At 41.8% G+C, this 24,628-nt stretch overlaps 1 protein-coding gene across 1 annotated transcript in view; it reads right to left on the bottom strand.

Annotated features, from left to right (window-relative positions):
- ARFGEF3 (ARFGEF family member 3) overlaps window positions 1-24,628 on the bottom strand; it is a gene marked incomplete at both ends in the record, with an annotated part of 159,796 nt that overhangs the window by 68,292 nt on the left and 66,876 nt on the right. Inside the window, 5 exons of the mRNA XM_080700543.1 lie at window positions 6,649-6,982; window positions 7,817-7,921; window positions 15,965-16,043; window positions 19,155-19,197; window positions 23,691-23,813. Of these exons, the coding sequence (XP_080556669.1) occupies window positions 6,649-6,982; window positions 7,817-7,921; window positions 15,965-16,043; window positions 19,155-19,197; window positions 23,691-23,813 (684 nt within the window). The remainder of the gene's footprint in view (window positions 1-6,648; window positions 6,983-7,816; window positions 7,922-15,964; window positions 16,044-19,154; window positions 19,198-23,690; window positions 23,814-24,628) is intronic.

Here is a 24,628-nt window from a genome sequence, read left to right as displayed (position 1 = left end):
TAGCGAATAAGAACAAGATACAATTTTTAGCGCAGACATACTTTTTTCCAACTATTTTTGAACCACGGTTGTTTAAATCCTCAGATGTGGAACCCAGAAAATGGGAGGCTGACAATATTTACTTAGCATTCAGATAGAAAATAGCTGTGCCTTGGGCAGCAAAAGCTCCAACGTCTGACCATTTTGAGGGAAAAGAAAAGTGGTTGCTGCTTTTATAAACTGTCCCTTTTGCAGATATTTTATCTCTGATCTAGCTGTCAATTCATTCAGTCACAACATATTTGACTCATAGTCTGATTCAAGTGTCATAGTATTTAATACAAGGGGGAAACACAGGAAAGCAATAGATAGAAAAATATGCTTGAGGAAACAAGAGGCTTGTTTGGCATCTTATTGTGAAGAAATCAGTGTGGTGGAACATACAGTCGATTGCCCAGTGGAGGATGGAGTCCACAGAAGAGCAAGATCTTCTGCCTGTGGAGGCAGAGAGTGAAGGAGGACAGTCTTGAGAGCAAAGCAGCAGCTGTATTTACAACACCTGGGTTCACATCTGAGCCTGAAGGCTCACAAGGGATGGGACTCTAAACAAATGAGTCCCCTCTCCAGAGCCTCAGCTTCCCCTCCTGGAAAATGGGACACATAATACTGCCTTAAACTGGTTTGAGCACTTATCTTGGGAAGATTTTAATTTTAATCCAGTCTTCAGTGTTTTTCTTTTCTCTTTCTTTCTTCCTTCCTTCCTTCCTTCCTTTCTTTCTCCTCTCCTCCTCTCCTCTTCTTTCTTTCTTTCTTTCTTTCTTTCTTTCTTTCTTTCTTTCTTTCTTTCTTTCTTTCTTTCTTTCTTTCTTTTTCTTTCTTTCGGTCTGGAGATGGAACCCAGAGGCATTTGACCTCCGAGCTACACCCCCTGCCCATTTTTTTTTTAAATTCTTTATTTTGAAACAGGGTCTCACTGAGTTGTGAAGGACCTCACTAAGTAGCTGAGGCTGTTCACCAACCGTGATCCTCTGGTCTCAGCCTCCCAAATGCTGGGATTACAAGTGTGTGCCACCACGCCTGGTTTCGGTGTTTTTCTAATTGTTACTATTGTCCACAGTTTACCAACTACCCAAAGGATGCCATTGGATGGGAATTCAGTGTTATGACAGTCTGGTTGAGAGGTGAGAGGTGCAGAACTGTTCGCACTGGTGACTTAGAAACTTAGGTCAGTAGAATAAATAGAACAGGCGGGCAGGCAGGAGGGAGGGGGTGGGGCAGAGCTGACCGGCTCCTTTCTGCGTCTCTATGGCTAACTCCCCTCTTCCTTATAGTAGCAATTTATGTCAAGATTTCTTTGGCACTCTATGTGTACAGAGTGCTTACGCAAACTTATTGCATTTGGAACTTGCAAGCTTTAAAAGATTCTGATGCACAGATGAGAAAAACGTAAATTCAGAGTTAAATGACTGACCTACTGTCACTTGGCGATCAGAGGCAGAGAGGGGTCTGAACCCTGACCTTTACTCGGGCTTGAGAAACGCGTAGCTGTACCTGTGCCAGAAAAGGGTCTGCTAGAATAAAATTAAAAAATATATGCCTGTGTGGTCACGTGAGGGGCAGGTTCAGAGACACGTGATGGCGGAGGCGGCGCCATTCCTGCTGTATAACAGGGTCGCAGCTGGGAAGAGAATTCCGCAGGGCTGGAAGACTCTGGCAAAACTGAAACCATTATCCCTTGTGATTTTAGTTATAATAATGATAATAGTAATGAAATTTTGAGTGGAGATTGCTGTTTTGTAATAATCTGAAAATTGATGTGAATATGACTGGAAAATGCCCTAAGATTTGTGCCGGAAATAGCACTAAGAAGAATATGACCACGGGAGAACTTTCAAGGAGCTACATAGAAAAGAGCTCTTTGCTCCTCTGCTTACAACACCTAAGTCACTTAAGGTTTTAGCCATTAAAGGATAAGTTAACTTTAGACAAATTATACCTACTGCGAAAGGCCCTCCGTATGTTGCTTATAAGTTAGGGGGTCCTTGCCGGGCGTGGTGGCGCACCCTTGTAATCCCCGCGCTTGGGAGGCAGAGACAGGAGGATAGCGCAGGTTCGAAGCCAGCCGCGCTGGTGTAAGAGACCCTGTTTCAAAAATATAAAATAGGTCTGGGAGTGTAGCCCCGAGGTAGAAGGGCTTCCAGGAACCCCAGTACCACAAAAAAAAAAAAATAAGTTAGGGGGTCTAAGCCGGGCGTGGTGGCGCATGCTTGTAATCTCAGCATTCGGGAGGGTGAGACTAGAGGATCGCGGTTCGCAGACAGCCTCAGCTACTTAGAGAGGCCATCTGCAACTTAGTAGGACCCTGTTTCAAAATAAAGAATAAAAAAAATAGGGCAGGGATGTAGCTCAGAGGTCGAATGCCCCTGAGTTCCACCCCTAGACCTACAAAAAAAGTTAGGGGGTTGACTGCAGTATCCCCCTCAGGGGGCTAGCGCTAATCAGAATACTTTTCCACCTCCAACCATCCTCCACTTTCCTGTACATGATTGGAAAGCACAGAGTTAATATTACTGGAAAATGGCTTGATGTCAGGACTCTGCCATTCCTACAGAGGGTTGAGCAGGCAGGGACCTCCTTGGTGCCTGCTCACTAAAGCAAAACAGTTCTCTTGGCAAATAACTTAATAGGTATTGTAGAAAATTAGATGTAGACATTGTATGTTAGAGAAATAGAATAAGTTTAGTATGGATTTGGTGGTTGGGTCAGAATTAATTAGTAAAATACCTAGTGGTCAAAAATAACAGATAAAATTAGCAGCTAATTTTAGAAGTAGAAACAGTAAGTTTGGCATTTAGTAGTTACAGATATGTTTAGTTAAAGTTTATTCTGTGTAGCCGGGTGTGGTGGCGCATGCTTGTAATCCCAGCATTTGGGAGGCTGAGACTGGAGGATCGTGGTTCGCAGACAGCCTCAGCTACTTAGTGAGGCCCTCTGCAACTTAGTGAGACCCTGTTTCAAAATAAAGAATACAAAATAAGGCAGGGAGTGTAGCTCAGAGGTCAAATGCCCCTGGGTTTCATCCCCAAATACCCCACACACAAAAAAAGAAGTTTATTATGTATGACAGAGAGATCAGCTAGGCAGAGCCTCCTCATTTTGGTGTTTCTGACCAAAGATCATAAGAATTCAAGAAAATAAATAGTACACTTAGTATTTTAAAATATAAAATATAAAAGTAAAATGTTTTGTGCCCCTTAAACATCTCTTAAAATCTTTGTGGCCGGGCATGGTGGCACACGCTTGTAATCTCCGTGCTTGGGAGGCGGAGACCTAAAATAGGTCTGGGAGTGTAACCCGGAGGTAGAAGGGTTTCCAGGAACCCCAGTACCACCAAAAAAAAAAAAAAAAAAAAAAAAGTGTTCCTTCTAATGGAAAAGCCCCTTGTTTTCTGTACTTTCGATTTAGCCTTAGGTTTGAACATGCTTTGCAGAGCTCCATTGTTAGTTAGGTTAATAATTAGAATAAAATTGTCTTTGTGGCTAGGTAACCAGAATGATTTGTATGATGTTAATTTGGATAATTTTGGGTGGTTTTTTCAACCACGGTATTGGAAGATGAACTCATTGGGGCAGGTTGAATTGTTCCAGATAAAATGCAAAATGTACCTAGGTGTACCGAAAACATGTTTTGCTAAAAGCTGTTTATATCCAGGTGTATTGAGGATATGTTTTGACAAAAGTTGCTAATATCAAATATTTCCATGTAAAAGCATATAAAAATAAAGCATCGACTCTGTATGGCAGAGTCACGCCTCCGTCAAAGGCTGCTTCTCATTCCCACGAGTCGCCGACTCCTCACCACCACCTTGGAGAACCCTGAATTGGCGGAGCTGGTCTTGGGCAATGGGAGGGTGAGCGGAGGCAGGCGCAGTGGTTCAGAGAGATCGGCTCTGAGCTTTTTTTCTTTACATCCTTGGGCAAAATGTTTGTCCTCTTAAAGCCTTTGTTTCTTTGTGGGACAGAAAAATCCCTTTTTCTCCCCTAGACTTGAATGTAAGTTTGTGAGAATGAGCTAGGCGTGAGACTCCAGCCCTCTCTTCTTTTCTCTTTCTGAAAAAAACAAAACAAAACAAAACAAAAACCGCCTAGCTAGAGGTCAGAGGACACCCACTCCAGCTCCTCCAAGCTGCAGACTTTTTTTTTTTTTTTTTTGTACTGGGGACTGAACCCAGGGGTGTTCTACCTCCAAGCTACATCCTCAGGATCTCCTACCAACATTTTTATTTTTTGCTTTGAAACAGTCTCCTTAGGTTACTGAGAGTCTAAGTTGCCGAGACAGTCCTTGAACCTGTGACCATTCTGTCTCAGCCTCCTAAGCACTGGGATTTCAGGGATGCATGCATCCCATGCCCAGCGTGAGCTGCAGACTTAAGGAGGCAGGCAGGTCCCGGGCAGAGGGCCCTCCTGTCTGGGTGAGGAATCAAGTGGTCTAGTCTCACAAAGCTTGATGTCCTCCCAGTGGTGGTCTTTTTCTAAAGCTGGCCTTCTGATCTCCACCACCTGAAGCGCTGGAGGGGAGAAGCAACAGCGCTATGGGTAACAGCAAGCTGACATACAAGCTCACAAAACTGTTATGAACATCAAAGGTAAACGTGGGATGTGTCTGGCAGAGTAGGAAAGAGAAAGATGTTGATTATTACTATGCGCTCAGAGATGTTTTTAACCAGCAACTAAATCTGGGTCCCTCCTTCATTTCTAGAAAGGCTGGGTCAGAACTTTGCATCATTCATCACAGTCAAGTCTCACTTAAAGGATTTAGAGAAGCAATTCGAATTTCGCTTTTTGCTCTTTGGTTTCAGCCACGGCAGTACGATGAAGGGACCGTCGCTGTTTGGAGAGTGTGACAATAAAATGCTCATAGGTTGTGCCATTACTGTGTCTCCAGCCCCTACTACCTTCAGAAGTCGATCTGTCACAAATGTGCTGCCCTGCCATGCACAAGAGAAAGCTCGGTGGAGAACCAAGGCTGGGAACTGGACGAGCGCTGGGCGGGCTGAAGGAGGCGCCTAAGAATCTTACGATGCAGATTCACCTGTGCATTCTGCAAGGAATCCTCAATCCAGGAGCACAGCGTTCACACCAGCTCAAGGGTTTCAACGGTTTGTTACCCACGAAGCGTTTGGGTTTTTAAGTAGATTAACTTTCTAAAATTATTTGAAAGAAAATATTACTTAAAATGAATGAAATGTCTGGAAGAGATTTTGTTACACTGATTCCTGGGGTGTTGGTACTCTAAGAAACTGCAACTTGACTTTTATGAACAAGTTTACAAAAACAAAAATTCTAAACATTTTAGCCGGGCATGGTAACACATGCTTGTAATCCTAGCATTTGGGAGGCAGAGACCAGAGGATCACAGTTTGTGAACAACCTCAGCTACTTAGTGAGGCCCTTCACAACTCAGTGAGACCCTGTTTCAAAAAATGAAAATACAGCCAGGCGTGGTGGCGCAAGCTTGTAATCCCAGTGCTTGGGAGGCAGAGACAGGAAGATTACCTAGGTTCGAAGCCAGCGTCTCTGGCTTAAGAGACCCTGTTTCCAAATAAAATATAAAATAGGTCTGGGAGTGTAGGCCGGAGATTGAAGGGTTCCATCCCCAGTACCACCAAAAAATAAAATAAAATAAAATAAAAATATTAAAACTGTAGGGCTAGGGGCATAGCTCAGAGGTAGAATGCCCCTAGGTTCCATCCCTAGTACTGCCAATAAATAAATAAATAAATAAATAAATAAATAAATAAAATAAATAAATAAAAGCTAAACATTTTATTAGTATCATTTTCTTTCCTTGGGAGAATCCATTTTCAAAGTACCTTCAAAATAACTGTAATTCTTCCTCAAACCCATGAAATCATTACCAGTCAACCTTTCTGTTCTCAATGGGGTCATGATGTTTGGAAGAAGTGAACCTTAAGAAAGAACTGGGCAAAGGAATTCTTTTTAGTAAAAAGAGATTAGTAAAGCGCTTTTTATGGAGAATATACAACCTGTGTCTAAAATCATGTTGGAGCAGGGCATGGTGGCACAGGCTTGTAATCCCAGGGCTTGGGAGGCTGAGACAGGAGGATTGCACAGGTTCGAAGCCAGCCTCAGCTACTTAGTGAGGCTCTCAGCAACTTAGACCCTGTTTCCAAATAAAGTATAAAATAGGTCTGGTAGTATAGCCTGGAGCTAGAAAAGCCCCTGGGTTCTACCCCTGGTACCATATACACACAAAAAAGTAAAATCATTTTGAAATATGATTTTGGCAATTGTGAATACACATATATTTGCACAAACAACATATAAGCTAACAGAACAAAATCTCAGCCTAGAGCCCAGTCAGGCGCACATCTAATAAAGTTTTAACAAACAAGTAGCTAATTATCAAGTGGCTTTGCACCACTGAAAATTATCAACCCTTCCTCACTGGGCTCCCCAAACACAATCTCTATCCTATCCTCTATCCCCTTCTCTCCTCCCCCCTTCATAGCGACCATTTATTACTGGAGTCTTCGTGGTTGCAGTGACGTCTCAGTGAGCGTTTAGCAAACACTCTGAGTGCACCCTGGGTGCGAGACGCTGCCGAGACCTCACTGCAAACACGGTGGCATTCTTCCTCATGTCCTACCTCTTTCATGATCTTGATGGCTTCCACACGATGCTGGGGTGGAGGATACAGCAGCACACGGTGATAGAGGGACTGGAGCACAGGCTTCATGGACTCCACTGACCCCACCAGCCGGACGAGCTCGGCCGCGAGGTAGTAGATGGTGCGAGCCACGGGCCCGCTGAGGGCTGGTGCCGTGCACGAGCATCCCGAGCCCCGGCCATGGTCAGAGACGCCTGGGGAGGCAGAGTCTGACTCGGTGCTCGCGCCGGCACTGCTGCTGTGGGCAGAGGTGATGGTTTTGTCATGAATGGGATTCCCCAGGATCACAATGAGAGCAGGGCAGAGGTTTTTCCTGGGAAAAGATCAGAAGAAAAATAAGTTTCACTAGAAGCCAAGTGACAAAATGTGAGCTCTATCCTGAAGGCAATTAACAGAGGTCACATAAATGCCCAGGAAGAGCTGGGCTCCTCGTGGCCCTTTTATCTGGCCACGTTCTACTCTCGTTTTCCAAGTCTCCCTGTCCCTTTGGGGCATGTCCACAGAATATTTGTCCTAATATCTTAAGCTAAGGTTAACTAAGGAAAATATCAAGAGAGGCATTAAGAAACCATCGTATGTGAGAGACAGGTTCAAAATGCTAAAAGGTTTTGTTAAAAAGCTCCATGTATTGTACAACTAACAAAAATAGGTCATTTCAAATCCTACAAGGACATCGACCAACTTCTTCCCATCAGTCAGCCCAGGTACCCAGAGAAACCATCTGGCTGCCTGTGGGGCTGTGACCGCACAAGTCTCTGATCAGGAGTAGCTGCTCAGGCTTCAGGTGGAGCTGGAACATGTGCCAGGATGGGGCTAAGGGTACAGTCAATGTCTCGTGCCCCTGTATGAGTTTCTGAATCATTGATATGCTTTTAGAACAAATTGAACCAACACAATTTTGGTTCCCATCTTCATGATCCTAAAGAAAATGCCAAGGGCCGTGGAAACATATTTTTATTGCATAGCTTTATTATCATGTTTTTCTCTGGATTTGGGTGGATGCACGTAAACAAAGAGATTCCCCCATTTTTCTTCTAAGACATTTGTGCGTGGATGAACTCCTGCTAGGTCACAGGCATGGTGAAAGAGGCAGAAGACGGCTGAGGTGCCCCGGGCTGGCGTGGGGGTGATAGGCATGGGGGCTCACCAGATGAGGTCCGTGAAGCCCCTGTGCAGCTGCATGGAGGGCGAGAAGCTGCTGAGCATGGACAGGACACACTCCAGGTAGAGAAGCTGCAGCTGCTGGCTGTCACTGTGGGGGAACAACCAGTGTGCGAATGCAGGTGAAATACAGGCAAATCAAAGGCCGGCGCTGTCACAAAACTCTTGGAAAGGTGTCAGCCATTGCCAAAGTCTAACTGGGGGGGTCATTAGTGTTATGAGTTGAACAGTAAACCGTGCCCCCCCAACTTCACAGGTCCAGGTCCTAACCCCCAGTACTCTGATGAGAGATTTTTTTGTGGATGGCACTAGGGATTGAACCCAGGGGCATTCTACCTCCAAGCTACACCCCCAGCTCTATTTTATTATTACTTTGAAACAGGGTCTCACTACATTGATGAGAGTATCATTATTTGCTGAAGCTGTCCTCCAACCTGCGATCCTCCTGTCCCAGCCTCCCAAGGACTGGGATTATGAGCGTGCGCCATGACACCTGGCTCTGAACAGGATTTTATTTGAAAAATGGTCTTTACAAAAGTAGGTGAGTTAAGGTGAGTTTGTTAGCATAGCCTTAAAATAATATGACTGGTCTCTTTAAACCCATGAAAATGTGGGCAACGAGACATGGCTACAGAGAGATGGCAATGTGAGGAGACTTGGGAGAAGATGATATCCACGGGTCAAGGAGCAATGCCTGGGGCAGCTCCCTTCCTCACAGCCCTGCCGTCACCTGGATCTTGAATTTGCAGCCTCCAGAACTGTGAGAAAATACATTTCTGCTGTTTAAGGTGTCCAGATTTTGGTACTTTTTTATGGCAACTCTAGCAAAGTAATAGAGTCAGGCTGATTTTTAAAATTAGTAAACTATACTTTACAGAAAAGCTTTTGGTAGACTTACAGAAAAACAATGAACAAAACAGTTATATTCTACCTACCCCTCATGTGTGGTTTAGGTTTATCCTGTTATTATTACATTAGTACATTTGCTACAACTTATGAGCAAATGCTATATATTAACTAAAAATCTAGGTTTATGCGAGAAATGTTAATTTTTAATGCTTAATTGTCTAAACCACTCAATAAATCCTTTACCACATTATCTTTTAATTGGTCAATATTTTACTTATTTGCAGTTGACCTGTTTTGTAATTTATTTAGAAAACATGAGTTTTTAATGGAAAAATATTTTTCTCAAAAAACTATTACTCATGGTTTTCTCAATATACTCACACAAAGAAAACAGCCTTACGGGAAGCACATTCTTACAAATCCAAGCTACGCTTTCTCTCCAGCTCACTCACTAGGAAGTACTGAAACCTCAGAAAGACAGGTAGGAGTATGAAAAAGTTAATTTTCAAGGATACCTTTACTAAAAACATATTTCCTTCTAAGATAACTCTGGCAGGAGTCTTTTATGGGGTAGAATATTTAAAAAAAGGGGACATCTGCCATTAAAAGGAATTTTGATTGTGCTTCTTTTGAAGCACATGCCAAGAGGAAGGACAGTGTTCTCAGGCTCCAACAACTCCAGGAGAAGCGGAGAGAAGAGAAAGCCAGGTTCTCAGCAGGCAAACTAGAGACTGAGAGGGATGGGAAGGGGAAACGCTGGCCGCCCCAAGGCCCAGAAGGTTACGCCTTTCCATCTGCCAAGTAGAGAGAGATTACGTAACTAAAAGACTGTGTGTGTGTGTGTGTGTGTGTGTGTGTGTGTGTGTGTCTCATTTGAATATGTTACACTAAATACTCCAAAACTGACATTATGCTCTAAAACTTGTTGGCAAGCTACAAGTTCCTGCCTATGGCCTAGGAAAAAAAAAAAAAAAAAAAAAAGAAAGAAAAAAGAAAGTTTTTATGTTTTAGAAAGGTTATAAGACCCAACTAAATCAAAGACTAATAGAAGACAGAGATAGTATATATCCCCTTAACTCACCCATATTCTAAAAAAAATTCTCCTTTGTCCAAAAAACTGTTAATAGATTAAAATAATGAAAACTCCAGATGAAGTCTTCCAGATGAAGATTCATCTGGAAAAGAGAATAGTACTTCTGTTTGGATGTGCCCTACCACACACTCTGAGGGAAGAAGAGACATGGGCAAAGCTGAGTCGCCACAAAAAATGGTTACTCTTTGTCAAGAAAAGCTGATAGTTGAGAAAAGAGTAAGAAAGACAAGAAATGATCAGTTTGTGGGCTGGTAAGGGCCTCACATTCCTAGCTCCCTCTCCTCCAGGCCTCCCGATGCTTCTGAACAAGACAGACTCCCTGCCCTGAAACAGCACATTCTTTATTCTTATGGGATTAGATAGATAAAGCACAGACCAAACACTGGCAGGGAAGTGCCTTATAGAATAACTTAACATGACTCTCTGTAAAATCATATAGGAGGGGCTTTTTCTTAGAAAGATCCAGAAAGAATTTCTACAGGATATGTCAGGCTGGCCCCACTGATTCCAAGCCTGCTCTGGTATAGATTCCTGGATGTGTTCTGTACAATAAGGAGGAGGAGGCTGGGAGAGGGGGCGGGTGACAGGTAGAGAATGACTAATATCCTTCCAAAAATTCTTGGATTTAAGCAAGATCATGTATCATGACTTGCCTAAGATAGAACTTTATTAATGTCACATCTCCAAGGCCTGCAATGAGCTGGCTGTGAATCTTTATATATTATCTGAATCCTCCCAGGAGTCAGAGAGTATTATACATACACTGTCCTAACAGGCCGAAGTCCAGAAAAGTGTCTGGGCACTGATGTTGGAAATGGCTGTTGCAGAGAAGCACTGGTTTTCATGAGGCTTCAGAGGAAGAACCTATTTAGAAGGGGGCATCAAGTTCTGATAACAGAAATAAAGGAATTGAGGTAGTAAAATGAGAAGGAAGTATAGGTGTAAATATTCAGCAAGAAGAAAGACCAGAACACCGGGTTTGAGGAGCCAGGGGCGGGGGCACAACCTGACCAGAGGACTGAGGCTTCATCACAGCTGTGCTGTGCACCGTGCCCAACACTCCCCGCTGCACACATGGTGAGGGAAGGGATTCAGGCTGGGAAAGGCCCAAATCAAACAAAACACACAGCTCCAGAGGCAGATTATGATGAGGAGAACTGCACTGAACAACCCAGCAAGAAGATGAGAGTCCTGCTGAAACCATTAAGCTCTTCAAGTGGTGTGCCTGAAGCCATCTTTGATCCAGTGTTACATGACATCCCCCGGAAAAATAATACATGTGCCACGTGGATTATTGTCCCACTTAAAGCCTGTCCTCAAGTCATGGGGCTAAAAAATGTTTTTTAGTGATGGATACAAATCTATAACCTTTGGTCTCTAATGTGGGTATGTGTACATGCCAGCATATACACACATACACATGTGCAATGTATGTTTATATGATGCATTTTTCTGTTTCTGGCGGTACTGGGGATGAAACCCAGGGGTATTCTACCTCCAAGTGCCACCCTCGGCCCTATTTTTTACTCTTTATTTTGAAACAGTCTCACTGAGTTGCAAAGGGCCTCACTAAGTAGCTGAGGCTGTCTGCAAACTGTGATCCTCCTGTCTCTGCCTCCTGAATGCTGGGTAACAAGCATGAGCTACCACGCCCGGCTTATGATGCATTTTTCTAGCAAACAATAGTCCAAAATTTACCATAAGATGCTCAGTGTGCCTAACTGCATCATAAAGTAGAATGTGCACCAAAAATTCTGAAAGCAAACAAGCCAATTTAGGACACAAATATATCAAATATTTGCTACATGCCAGGTACTTTGCAGTTAAAAAAAAAAAAACCCTACTTACAGCAATACTTCCCTGAAGACGTCAAATTTGAAACTGTAATAATTACAATATGCCTATAACCTTGGACTGTTCTGGGTAATTGCAGTTATCTGTTGCCTTCCATTTTGGGAAGGTGTGTCCCTGAAGTCAGCTAGGTTTAAAGAACCATGAACTTAATGCCAGGAACTAACAATACCTAGTTGAAGATTCTTTTCCAACCAACAAACAGTGGTGCATCTTTTTTTTTTTTTTCCTTCAGTGCTGGGGATGGAAGCCCGGGGCCTTATCCGAGTGACACCCCCAGCCCTATTTTTATTCTTTATTTTGAAACAAGGTCGCACTGAGTTGCAAAGGCCCTCACTAAGTAGCTGAGGCTGTCTGTGAACTGCAGTCCTTCTGTCTCTGCCTCCCAAATGCTGGGATTACAAGCATATGCCACCACGATGGTTTACAGTGGTGCATCTTAATCCTACTAGTCATAGACCTACGGGATCCATCTGACATCCTGATGGCTAGGATTTCATTATTAATCAGCATAATCACCATGAGCCTCCTCCACTTAAAGACTTCAGACGTTTCCCTTATAAAACTATTAGAAAAAATACTTGTCTATTTTCCTTTGCCTATGAAGTAGTGACCACAGTCTTTACATTTTTGGAAGTTCAGTGGTCTTTGTTGCATTTGTTGACGATGCTAAGACCTGGGATGGGGAAAAGCATCCTTGACAGCTGGCATCTACCTAGCTGCTGCCCTCTGACTGCGATGGCTCTTGATTAATAGGAACAGTGCCAGAGAACATCAGCATCAGACGAGAATTCTGCCCGCACATGATGAACAAGGCCATTGACAGCGAGGCCTGAACCAGAGGACTTCTACACAACCACAAAATGACTCAGTGTTCCCCACCCTGGAAATAGTGCTGGCTTCTTCCCCACTGACAAGCCTAGCTCCCATCTCATCCTCTCATGTATTGCATAGAAATTAAGGCTGCACACCTGTAATACCAGTACTTGGGAGGCTAAGACAGGAGGATTAATAATTTGAAGCCAATCTCAGTAACTTAGCAAAACTCTGTTTTAAAATAAAAAGGGCTAGTGGTATAGCTCAGTGGTAGAGCACCCATGATTCAGTCCTCAGTAACACACACACACACACACACACACACACACACACACACACACACACGGTGCCCCAATGCTAAATTGACCCCACTTTCCGACACCACCCAATCCTTAAACAAAACTCTCAGTTAACTCAAGCTCAAATCCTATTCCTATAATGATCCTTTCAAATACCTTTTTGCAGTTTCCCATAGTGTATAGGCTCTCACTGTAAAAAGTCAGTAAGACTAACTCTTTCCTCCTCCTCCTCCCTTCCTGTTCCTCCTCGACCTTCTCCTCCTCCTCCTCCTCCTCCTCCTCCTCCTCCTCCTCCTCCTCCTCCTCCTCCTCTTTTTCCTCCTCCTCCTCCTCCTTCTCTTCCTCTTCCTCCCCCCCCCCGCCCCATACTGTGGATTGAACACAGGGGCTTTCTACTTCTGAGCTACACTCCAGCCCTATTTTATTTTTTATTTTTAAACAGGGTATCTCTATAGTTGCTGAGGGCCTCACTAAATTGCTGAGGCTAGCTTGGAACCTGTGATCCTCCTGTCTCAGCCTCCCAAGTAGTGGTATTATAGGTGTGTGTCACCAACATCTGGCTAAAAAGCCAATAAACCCAACTCTTATAATTAGCATCCCTGGGAATCATTGGTTGGTGGGCATTGACTATCTTTTAAGTATATTTTCTCTTATTAAAACCCTAATTTTTGTGGTACTAGGGATTGAACCCAGGGGCAGTCTACCTCCAATCTACACCCCCAGCCTGACTTTTTTTATTCTTTATTTTGAAACAGTATCTCACTAAGTTGTGAAGGGCCTCTCTAAGTAGCTGAGGCTGGCCTGGAACCTGGTTTCTCCTATCTTGGCCTACCAAGTACTGGGATTACAAGCATGCACCACCATGCCCAGCTTAACATATTTTATGCTCCTAATATTATATACACTAAATAATGTATTATTTGTTTTATAGAATAAGTATTCTTAGGGTGGTTGAGATCTTTGCTCAAAGCCAAGAGCTAGTTTGGAGCAGAAAAAGGATTCTAACCTAGCTAACCCAATAAAGACAATGTAGTTGAGCCAATAGAGACTAAACACCACTTTTGATTGGGTCTTATGAGAAAGCGTGCCATTCAAAACAAATCCCAGTTCTGATGTAACAGGTGGCTCTGCTGTGATGGAGAGAAACTGGACAGGGCTGAAGGGAAGTTAGCACTGGCACTGGCCACTGAGGAATGATTGAATACAGAGCCTATCCAAACCAGGATGCTGTTGAGAGAGAAGGAAGATGATTATAATTATTAGACAACAAACAAAACTGAAACTGTCCCAGAAAACCAGGAGGCATGGGGGCTTTACAGGTAGGCTCATTTGAGGTCGACACTGGAGTCCTCAGGTTAGGATGGGAATCTGAATGCCAGTGCTACTGCTCCAACTCTATGCGACCAGGAAAGGTAGAGACCTGAGCAGGGCAGAGCAGGGGGCTCTCCTTACCCCACCTGCTGCTGAACTTGTCCCTCAGAGTGGGGGGAGCTGCCCAGACCTCCAGTCCTAGGATTTGGGGATGAGAGAAATTGGAGGGTGGTGTGGGGAAGAAGTGCGATTTCTTTTTGGTTTATACTATGTGCATGAAATAGAACTCTCCATTTATTTGCATACATGGTGTTATATGTATGTGTGTGTGTGTGTGTGTGTGTGTGTGTAAACATACATACATACATACATACATACACCGGCATATATAGCAAACTGGTTCTGCTGTAAAACAAATTAACATATCCAACATCTTACATGGTTACCCATTTTTTCCCCTACTGTGATAAGACTGGCTAAAATCTACCTATTTAGCAAACATCCTGCATACCATGTCCTATTGGTAACTAAAGTTGTCGCGATGCACATTAGATTTTTTCCACTTATTTATCCTATATATTTGCTACTTGCCCCATTTCTCATCCCACAAACCTGCAATGACTATTTTATTCTCTATCTTTATGCATTTGACCTTTCATTGCTTGATACAGAGAAAGTTTCATTTGATTGACCTATGCAGGTGATTTAGAGGAAGAATGGATAAACTGATACAGAAACCATCTGGCAACTACTTTTAAGAGGACTTCTAAACTTAGCTTAAAAATAATCCCAGATTTCTAAAAAGATTAAAAGAAAACAACAACAAAAACAAGCTTCTGCAATGTTTCCTGCAAAATAAGAAGACCTCATTAGTATCTGCAACTAGGTCATTTCTCCCACAATTATTGTATTTAAAATTCCAGAGCTGGGTTTGTAATCCCAGTGCTTGGGAGGCTGAGACAGGAGGAGTATAGGTTCTCAGCCAGCCATAGCAACTTAGTGAGACCCTCCACAACTTAGTCAAACCCTGTTTCAAAATAAAAAGTAAATAAAATAGGGCTGGGGGGTATATTTCAGGGGTAAAACAACCCTGGATTCAATCCTCAATACCATAATAAATAAATAAATTTCTACAAACAAATGTTTTCTGAATTATCAAGTGTCCTAGTTAGCAGTGAATGGTAGTTTAACACACTTCTGTAATTCAAAGGCCACTTTAGAATCTTATCTCATGGTAGAATTTTGCAGTTGCTGTATAATAGCTGGGGGAGACGCTTTATCTCATCTCAGAAAGTCTGCCTGTTTTGAGGTCTGGCTTTACCCTGGTTGCAGAAGTTGTCTCCTTAACTTACTGCATGGAGGGTTGAAGACATAACTTAAATGAACTAACATTGATTAAACCGGTGTATAAGGAATGAAAGCTTGTAAAAGAATTGTACTTCTTAACGCCAGGTATGTGAGATCTCACTGGCATAGGTGATGATAATGTTAGAAGGAGCAGAGAAAAATGCACATGGTTTAACCCTGTCCTTTAGCAGAGGAGGAAAGCACAGCATACTCGGATGAAAAGAGTCATTTGCAGCCCTGCACAGGGCCACGCCAAATTAGCACCAGCCACTCATCAGCTAGCTCTTAGCCCTACATTTCCCCCTTAGCTCCATGCTTGAAGAATTAACTCTTCTTTGAAAGGTATTGTTTTCCTACTTTTGCTTCAGAAAATTATATCTTTTACTATGGTATTTTGCAGCTTGGGATTGCCCCGGGTTTCTGAATCTATTTTTCAGGAATGACAGGCATATATCAGTGGGAGGGAACTATTCTCCCTAAAATCTATAATTTTAAGTGATGCTGTAGACAGAAGTTATTTCAGAAATAGACTATCAGTGGGAAAGAGCATGGGCGGCAAGAGACTTACTTTATGGAGGCTTGTAGCTTCTCACACAGGACGGTGAGGACAGAGACGACATCATCGCAGAGGGCCTCCACTGTCAACCCTTCAAAACAGAGGAGGTCACAGCGTTAGACACCAGCAGAGGGCGCTGGCGGCACCGTCCTGTTCAGCTTCTGAGTTTTTTCATATTTTATTGTATTTATATGTGGAACATATTGAAAATGGTATACATTTAGACTGCGCTTGGTGCCCTCTCCTCCTCCTTTCCTCTTCCCCCTCCCAACAATGAGTGTCCAGGTTAACCATGCTATATTCACACTTTTACACATATGCGGATGTAGCTCCTCCATTCAGCAACCTCATCCTTCTGCCTCTCCTTCCTTCCATTCTAGCTTTGCTGAGTTTGCCCCTACTTTGGATGTTTTTCAGGACTGAGATGATGATGATGATTTTCAGACACAGCACCTCCCTCAGGCCACCAAAACAATCACAGGAAAGAATTAAATAAAACCATTCTTTTCTAAAGCAAAATCCCCAAATATAGATGGTTGTATCTTATTATAAAAAAATTCACACTCAATGAAAGGAGAATTTGGTGGTGAGTGTGTGTGTGTGTGTGTGTGTGTGTGTCTATGTGTGTGTGTGTGTGCTGAGGAGTACTGGGTGTTCTACCTCTGAACTATACTCTCAGCCCTATTTTAATTTTTATTTTGATAAAAAAAAAGTATCATAACTAAGCTGCTAAGGGCCTTGCTGAATTGCAGAGGCTGGACTTGAACCTGTGATCCTCCTATTTCTGCCTCCCAGTACTCCTGTCTGGGACTACAGGTATGCACTACTCAGTCCATAGATTTGGTGAATTTAAGAAACAATACAAATAACAATAGTTTTGTTGATGTGTAAGCCAGAAGGCCATCTGTGTATGTCTTATTCTGACCTCTTGAATTTCTGGATCTTATGGGTAGATTTTCCCAGAGAGATCAAATGTAGCAGCATGGAAAAAATGCAGGTTTATAAGATAAAGAAACCAGGCAAAGGGCAAGGTAATTTAGCCACTGTCTTCACCTGCAATGTTTGCCCAGTATTTTCAGGGCACATGGTCTTTGTTGATAATGGAGCAACAGACAATGTCAAAAAACATTTTTTCCCTTTAAACATGTTTTAATTTCCAGGACCTAGAATCCTAAGCACTAGAACACTGTGGAGTCAAGGCTGGAATTTGGAATCCATTCAACTACAGGCCCACAACTTGCTGATGGGGTGAATTTGACAAGCTTTGACTTTTCTTTAACAAATGAGACAAACTGTACCAATATTCCAGGATTGTTAAGTCAAGTTAAATAATACATGGAAGCTATTGTTTTCTACAATAAAAACCTGTGATAATCTGTACCAGTGTTGCTAAATTTCTGATGAATGTGTAAATGGATGGTCATGAGGTTAACAAAGATGGAGGGGAAAAAAAACTAGGGAAGAGTGTAAGAAAGAAAAATAGAGTTGAAGGAGGGAGTAAAAAGAGCAAGCAATGGCCAGTCCTCAGAATTTAAGGTCTCAAATGCAGAGAAGAAACTGAGGAATCAAATAGTGTGATGATAAAACAGAGCTTAAAATAAGATGCCTAAATAGTCCTGAAACTCAATTTTAGATAAACTGCAGATGAGGCCCTCCATCCATTCTTTACCAAAAATCTTTTAGAGATGCATCCTTGACAAAAATAATTTTGACTTTCCTTTTAGCTTATGAAATCATCCTACATGAATGTGAAGCCTTCAGGAGAACACAATAGCCAAAGAGAGAGGAAAGGACAGGAGGAGAAGCTTCGAGCACACCACTCAGAGCTTCAAAAGCAGAAAGGATTCAGCAACACTTTCTCACTTCCCGAAGTGCGGCCCAAGAACATGGCAAGATGGGACGGCAACGGTCCACTCCAGCTGTGCTCCAGAGCAAGTGGCTGAGAGCATCTCTTTTCTCACTCCTCCATTTCTTCTTTCTCTCCTAATTGTGGCTGTTCATCTGTTTTTCTCTCTCTTTAATTCCCTCTCTTTTTCATTTTCTCCCTACCCCCAACCCCTTCTCCCTATTTTTAAGTGATAAAAAATAGAAGCAAAATACATTTTCTAATATTTTTTGTTATTGAGGAAAGTCTTAAATAAAGTCAATATTTTAATTTTAATTTTAATTAATTAATTTATTTACTTTGTGGTGCTGGGGATGGAACCCAGGGGCATTCTACCTCCGAGCTACACTCTCATCCCTATTTTTTATTATTCTTTATTTTGAATCAGGGTCTCACTGAGTTGCAGAGGGCCTCACTAAGTAGCTGAGGCTATCTGCGAAAAATGGTCCTCCTGTCTCAGCTTCCCAAATGCTGGGATTACAAGTATGTGTCACCATACCCAGTATATATTTTAATTTTTAATCAGATGACTTAAATTTTTCATATATCTTTAGAAAAATAATACCATCAAGCAGGTGCGGTGGCACACACCTATAATACCAGTATTTGGGAGGCTGAGACAGGAGGATTGCAGATTGGTGGAGGTCAACCTCAGCAATTTAGTGAGACCCTGTTTCAAAAAAAAAAAATTAAAAAGGCTGGTGCTTATAGCTCAGAGACCAGCACCAAAAAAAAAAAAAAAATCAACAACACCCCCCCCCAAAAAAAACAACAACTAACAAAGCTGTTTTTAAAAATTAAATTGTCAATCATATGTATGCCTGGATTTTTTCTTTTCTTTTTTTGTGTGAGCCAGAATGAAAGTTCCTGCCCTTGATTTCATCTGCAACCTGGACCTGGCTGTCTGCATGACTCCCCTGTAAGATGACTCGTCCGCTGCTCGTGTCCAGAAGTTGTTATCAGACAAACATAATTCTGGTGTAGTAGCACTGTACGTCAATCAGGTTTGTATAACCTTTGCCTGATTCTTATGTTAGCAATTATACATGGTTTCATGGAGACTGAAGGGGAAAAAAGCCTCCAAACAGGATGTACAAGAAGAGTTAATGTCCTTCATATCGTTGGAACAGAAGAGCTGGAGTTGGCACAGTGAGTGAGAAACAGAAGGAAGACAGCAGATCATTAAATAAAACCACCTGAGGCAAAGCTGAGCAGAACCTCCCGGGTGAGCCCTCAGCTAAGCTTTGCACCCACACCAAGCACACGGTAGGCCTTCTCACACCCACTTCTTAAACCCAACTAGTAAAAATCCAGTACCTTGACTCCCGAATTCCTGTGGGACATCTGGGTTTTCAATGATCTAGTGAGGGAGACACACAAGATAATTAGGAGATTTAGGCAAGAAAAATCCTGACTCTTGACAACACGGCATCCTGAGCGGTCTGGGCTCAGCTGCCTCCCCCAGCACACCGTCCTGCTCTTGAAGGCACTGCACTTGCCACTGCCATTATGAAACAGAATACGATGTTCAGACATGAGCTTACCAGTCCTCAGAATAACTCATTAGAGCCAGGCGTGGTGGCTCATGGTTGTAATCGCAGTACTCGGGAACCTGAGACCGGAGGATCACAGGTTTATGGACAGCCTCAGCTACTTAGTGAGGCCTTCTGCAACCTAGTGAGGCCTTGTTTCAAAATAAAGAATAAAAAATGGGGCTGGGGGTGTGGCTTGGAGGTAGAATGCCCCTGGATTCTATTCCTAGTACCTCAAATAAAGAAAAAACATTACCTCATTTAAGAGTTCACGTGCTTCCCAAAAGTTTAAGCCCCATGGGGTACATTATGGTTCCAGGTCACTGAGCTATGACTTGGGGTAATGCCTGCGTAAAGGGGTGAGCTCATCTTTGTACAGACAGTAATTTACCCCAACGTCATAGACTGCACTCTGTTTGGTCTAAGAAATAGAGATGAACTTCAAAATACAGGTCCAAAGATGGCCAAGCTCAGAAGCACCATATTCTATTTAATGGGGGAGCATAATAACTTCTGACTGTCAGACCAGCCATTCTTGGCTATTGCTAAGTAGATTCAGGACTATTAGGGCAAAGACAGCACACAGAAAATAGAAAGGGAAAGGTGCTTACATATAATAAGATTTTCTTCCCATCACAGAAATAACCCCATGACTACTGAGCTGAGAACAGGAGGCACTCCAGTCTCCCCGCTTCTTTTAACTGGGACATAATGAGAAAGCATGTTTCATGCCAATCAACTATTAGACATGTAAATCATCCCATGGTGCTGGTTTTTAAAAACCTTGTTAGAGGGCCACAGTTCTACTTTCTGCATTCATTAATTTGCAAGCTCAGCTGCTTCCACAGCAGTTTTTGTAAAGTGTTATGTCAGTTCTGCAGCTCAGCACACAAGGTTAGAACAATATTTTCTGAAAAACATGTCTGAATTATATTTCAGAGTAGAAGAGTCCCACAAAAGTGGCAATTTTGCTTTTTGAAATCAACAACTTAACAATTTAATGATTTGGGTTATCTAACTAATTCAGTAATAAAGCTAGATAATAACTCAGAATTTCTGAGGATACAAAATCAAAATTGTAATTCATTCTGGAGGTAGAGATAGACATTTGGTTGAAGATGTACTTACATTAATGCTTTTGCATTCTATAGTATTAGTTTTCTTTCTACTGAGGTGGCATGTAGTGTTTTACAGTGATGGGGCAGGCTATAAAATATGCACATAATTCCTATGTAATTCTGCATGTCACCCAGGAGAACATAGAGCCTTTTTAGAGCAAAGCTCACTGTCCCTATAGATCACTTCTGAATAACTTGAAGAACATCTCATTTTTGAGTGGTGAAACTTAACTCTGAGTCTACTAGACATCACAAATGCTCAGATAGTAGCATCCTGAGAACTGCATTTTCTGGGATATGGAATTATATCTCCCAGCACTTGTATGAGTAATAGAAAGGAAGTAACAGGAAACACTAATTTTCCTCCTAATTTGGGATATTGCCTTTGGTTGGGGTGAGACCAGATGTTGTCAGTGATGAGCAGAACCAAAGGCTAATACCTAAAATGGAGACAAATAACCTCTACAGTATCATTAGACTTCCCAAACTACACATGTTACCATTCTTCTGGTAGAGTGTCAAGAGCCAAAAAGTTGTATTGACTTAAAAGGAAACTCTAAAGCACAGGATGTACTTAAACAAACATACTGAAGTCAACCACTAAGCCAAGCGTGGGAAGGAAGGATGGGGAGGGAAGGGGATGGGGGTTGGGGAGAGGCTAACTGGGTGATGCGTGCATGTATGGCTATACAAGTTCTTTTTTATACCATTATGATGTATGAATACAATGTACCAATGAAAATACTAATAAATAAATTAAAAATAAAATACTTAAAAACAAAAAACCCTAATACAGTCATATGTTAAAGATGTGAATACCTTCTGAGAAATTTGTTAAGTGATTCTTGTCACTGCAAATTTCATAGCGTGCACTTGCACATACCTATATAGTACAGTGTACTACAGCTCTAGGCTATATTCACACATACATTCTATATGGTATATATACATGTGGTCTGTCATTGACTGAAATGTCATTATATGGCAAGCGACTGTTCTCTCCTACTTGACTTTAAAAACAATATTAAATAAACTGATATAATCGAAAGCACTTTGAAACCACAGAGGTTCATTTAAACTTGTTTCAAAACATTAAGATATTGCTAATATTAGAGAATTTATTATGTTGCTATTTAAGAAGGATGGAATATGGCTGTATAGCAACAGAAAAATTCTCAATATATTGATATATTTTCATATAAAATGCTTTTTCTTCTAATGTGTTTAATATTTAGAGAATTTTTGCAAACTAAAATTTATACATCTTTCATATTCAAAATGTTGGCATAAATAATTTTTAGCAGGGAAAGCTAAAGTAATAAAAATTTCAGGTTAAAATAATTATTAACAGGAACTTGGGCTTTGGATATAGCAAACACAAAAGAAAATAAATTAATAATTTTTCAGATTCAGATTCTTTTTTAACACTGGCTGCCAGAACACAGATGAACCGGGAATGTGGATTAGGAGCCAGTCAGGAGGCCGGGGACTTTTTTCTAGCTCTTTCAATGATAAGCATATTAATTTTATATTTTAATTTCATTTTTGGGATTCATCTTCTCAATGGTAAAATGAGAAATAAAAGGATTTGACAATAATCTCTAAGATTCCCCCTTAACTACATGATTTTCTAAATATTGAAAATTAGTTGAATTAAAAACGAGAAGTGATTATAGTCAAACATGACTATGTGGACCACAACTGCAATTATCCAATTTACAAAATGACTAAGGTAAGTTCAGAACACCTCTTGCAGATTTTATAAGAATTTTAATTCAATTTATAACAGAACCAGATTTTAAAAACAAAACACCCCCCTTCTTTTTTTTGCTAGTATGGATTAAACCCAGGGGCAATTCAACTTCTGAGCTACACCCTCAGCCCTTTTTTGTTTTGTTTTGAAACAGGATCTCCCTAGGAGTCCTGCTACCATGCTAAAGCTGCCTTGAAACTGTGATCCTCCTGTCTCAATCCCAAGTACCGTGATTACATTACCACACCTGGCTCAAAATACCCATTTTTAAGAGGAATCATGCTCTCAATGACATTTCCAGAAAATAGTATATATAAGAAGCCAATTACATTTATATTTTTTTTCCTAGAAACTCATTGTAGACAACCTGTTTAAATGTAAAGCAGAAAGCTTGAGTAGGCTTTGATAACAAAGAGTCAAGCTCAGCTTTGCCCCAGTGGCCCCAGCAGTAAGGGAACCTCCTGCCATAATCTTTGAGTTAACAGAGAAAACACCAAACCTCATGCAAGCGATAACTGCTATGTATTGTTCTTAATTTAAATGTACTATCATAATATTCCTTTTGGAGGAGGTGTACTGGGAATTGAACAGTTGAGCCACACTCATAATATTCTTTAATAAATTAAGCTATCACAATATTCTCTAATAAAAATGTTCAAGATGAGAAATTTTTAGCCAGGCATGGTGGCATATATCTATAATCTCAGTACTGGGAGGCTGAGACAAGGGGGATCGCAGGTTTGAGACCAGCCTCCACAACTTAGTGAGACCCACCACAACTTAGTGAGAACTTGTTTCAAAATAAAAAGTAAAATAGGAAGCTGGGTGTGGGGGTGCACACTTATCATCCCAGCATTTGGGAGGCTAAGACAGGAGGATCGTGGTTCACAGACAGCCTTGGCTACTTAGTGAGGCCCTCTGCAACTCAGTGAGACCCAGTTTCAAAATAAAGAATAAAAAACAGGGCTGGGGGTGTAGCTTGGAGGTAGAATGCCCCTGGATTCTATAATTCCCCACTACCGCAAAAATAAAAAAATAAAATAAAATAAAATAGAGCTGAAGATAAAGCTCAGAAGTAGATTACTTCTGAGTTCAGTCTCTAGGAAAACACACACACACACACACACACACACACACGCACACATACATGCAGGCACACACACACACACGCAGGCACACACACACACACACAGTTTTAAAAAATTGACTAAGACAAGTACATTTTAAAGCAACGACTAAACAATAATAAAAACCATAAGCATAATCCACTCTCAAAGCTTTGGGGGTGCCACAGGCAAATTCTAATGAGCTTAATTTATATAAATGAATGTTCTTTCAAAACACACATGCCTGCCCTTCCTAGTATTTCCAGGAGGCCCCTGGGTGGGGCGCAGGGCACACAGTCACACACAGACTCCCCGGAGGCCACGGTGCGCGGGAGCAGGCTCACCGTGTTCTCCTGCAGCTGCCGTAACTGCAAGGTCAAGTCACTCAACATCTGGCTGAGCGTCGCACGCACGGCAGTGTTTATGCTCCGCTGGTGGCAGCTGCATGTGTAAGTCTCAATGCACACCTGGAAAAGAAAGAACACAGCAACACACGCGCTCCAGACTGCAGCTCATTGTCAACATTCTCCAGTCTCGACCAGAGAGAATATGGAATCCTTCTTGAGCAGAAACTCAGCTTGATTTTGGACTAGTCATTAAGGAAAATAAAGAATTAAAAACATCTCTGGAAATTTGCTTTTAAGCATAAAGGAAAAGTAATACTCCCTAAGGATTACCACTCTTAAATTCTTATTGTTTGGAATTTCCTAGGGGAATGCAAATTAGTGAGTTTTACCTAAGCCAGATAATTCTATCTGGAACCAGTTCAGACAGCTATAAATTAATCAGGAAGAGCTTCCCTTCATGCACAATAGAACATAATTTATCAATTTATGGGTTATAAAGTGTGAGTATCTGGTTACTGAAACCCATTCTCCTGCACTATAAATGAGTTTGACCTCTAGCTGTGTTCTTCTGGACAAAAGATAAAGGTGGAATAGCTTATAGTTAAAAAAGTTTCCTGATTATGAAGCTACATCTAAGTTGGGAGAACCACACATCAACTCTAAATACCCGAGGGAAGCCACAGGTTTGAGCTTCCGTGGATGTGACATCTCTTGTAATTGGTCACATTCTCCAAGAGAACTCTGCAAGCTCTGCTCATAGAGTTGTTTCAGAAATATTGGTTCTCCAATGGGACCCGGGGCTCCAAAGCCAAGGGACTCTGCTCTCACCAGATGGCTCTCAGTCTCCTGCAACTATGCTGAGAGCCCAGGGATCCGGGTCTTTACTGTGGAAGACATATGCCTGACAGCACCTGCTTCTGTTTCCTGTCCTGCGT

This window comes from Muscardinus avellanarius (genome assembly GCF_963383645.1).
Source record: "Muscardinus avellanarius genome assembly, chromosome: 8".
NCBI classification, from domain to species: Eukaryota; Metazoa; Chordata; class Mammalia; order Rodentia; family Gliridae; genus Muscardinus; species Muscardinus avellanarius.
This window is presented reverse-complemented; position numbering and strand designations above follow the sequence as displayed.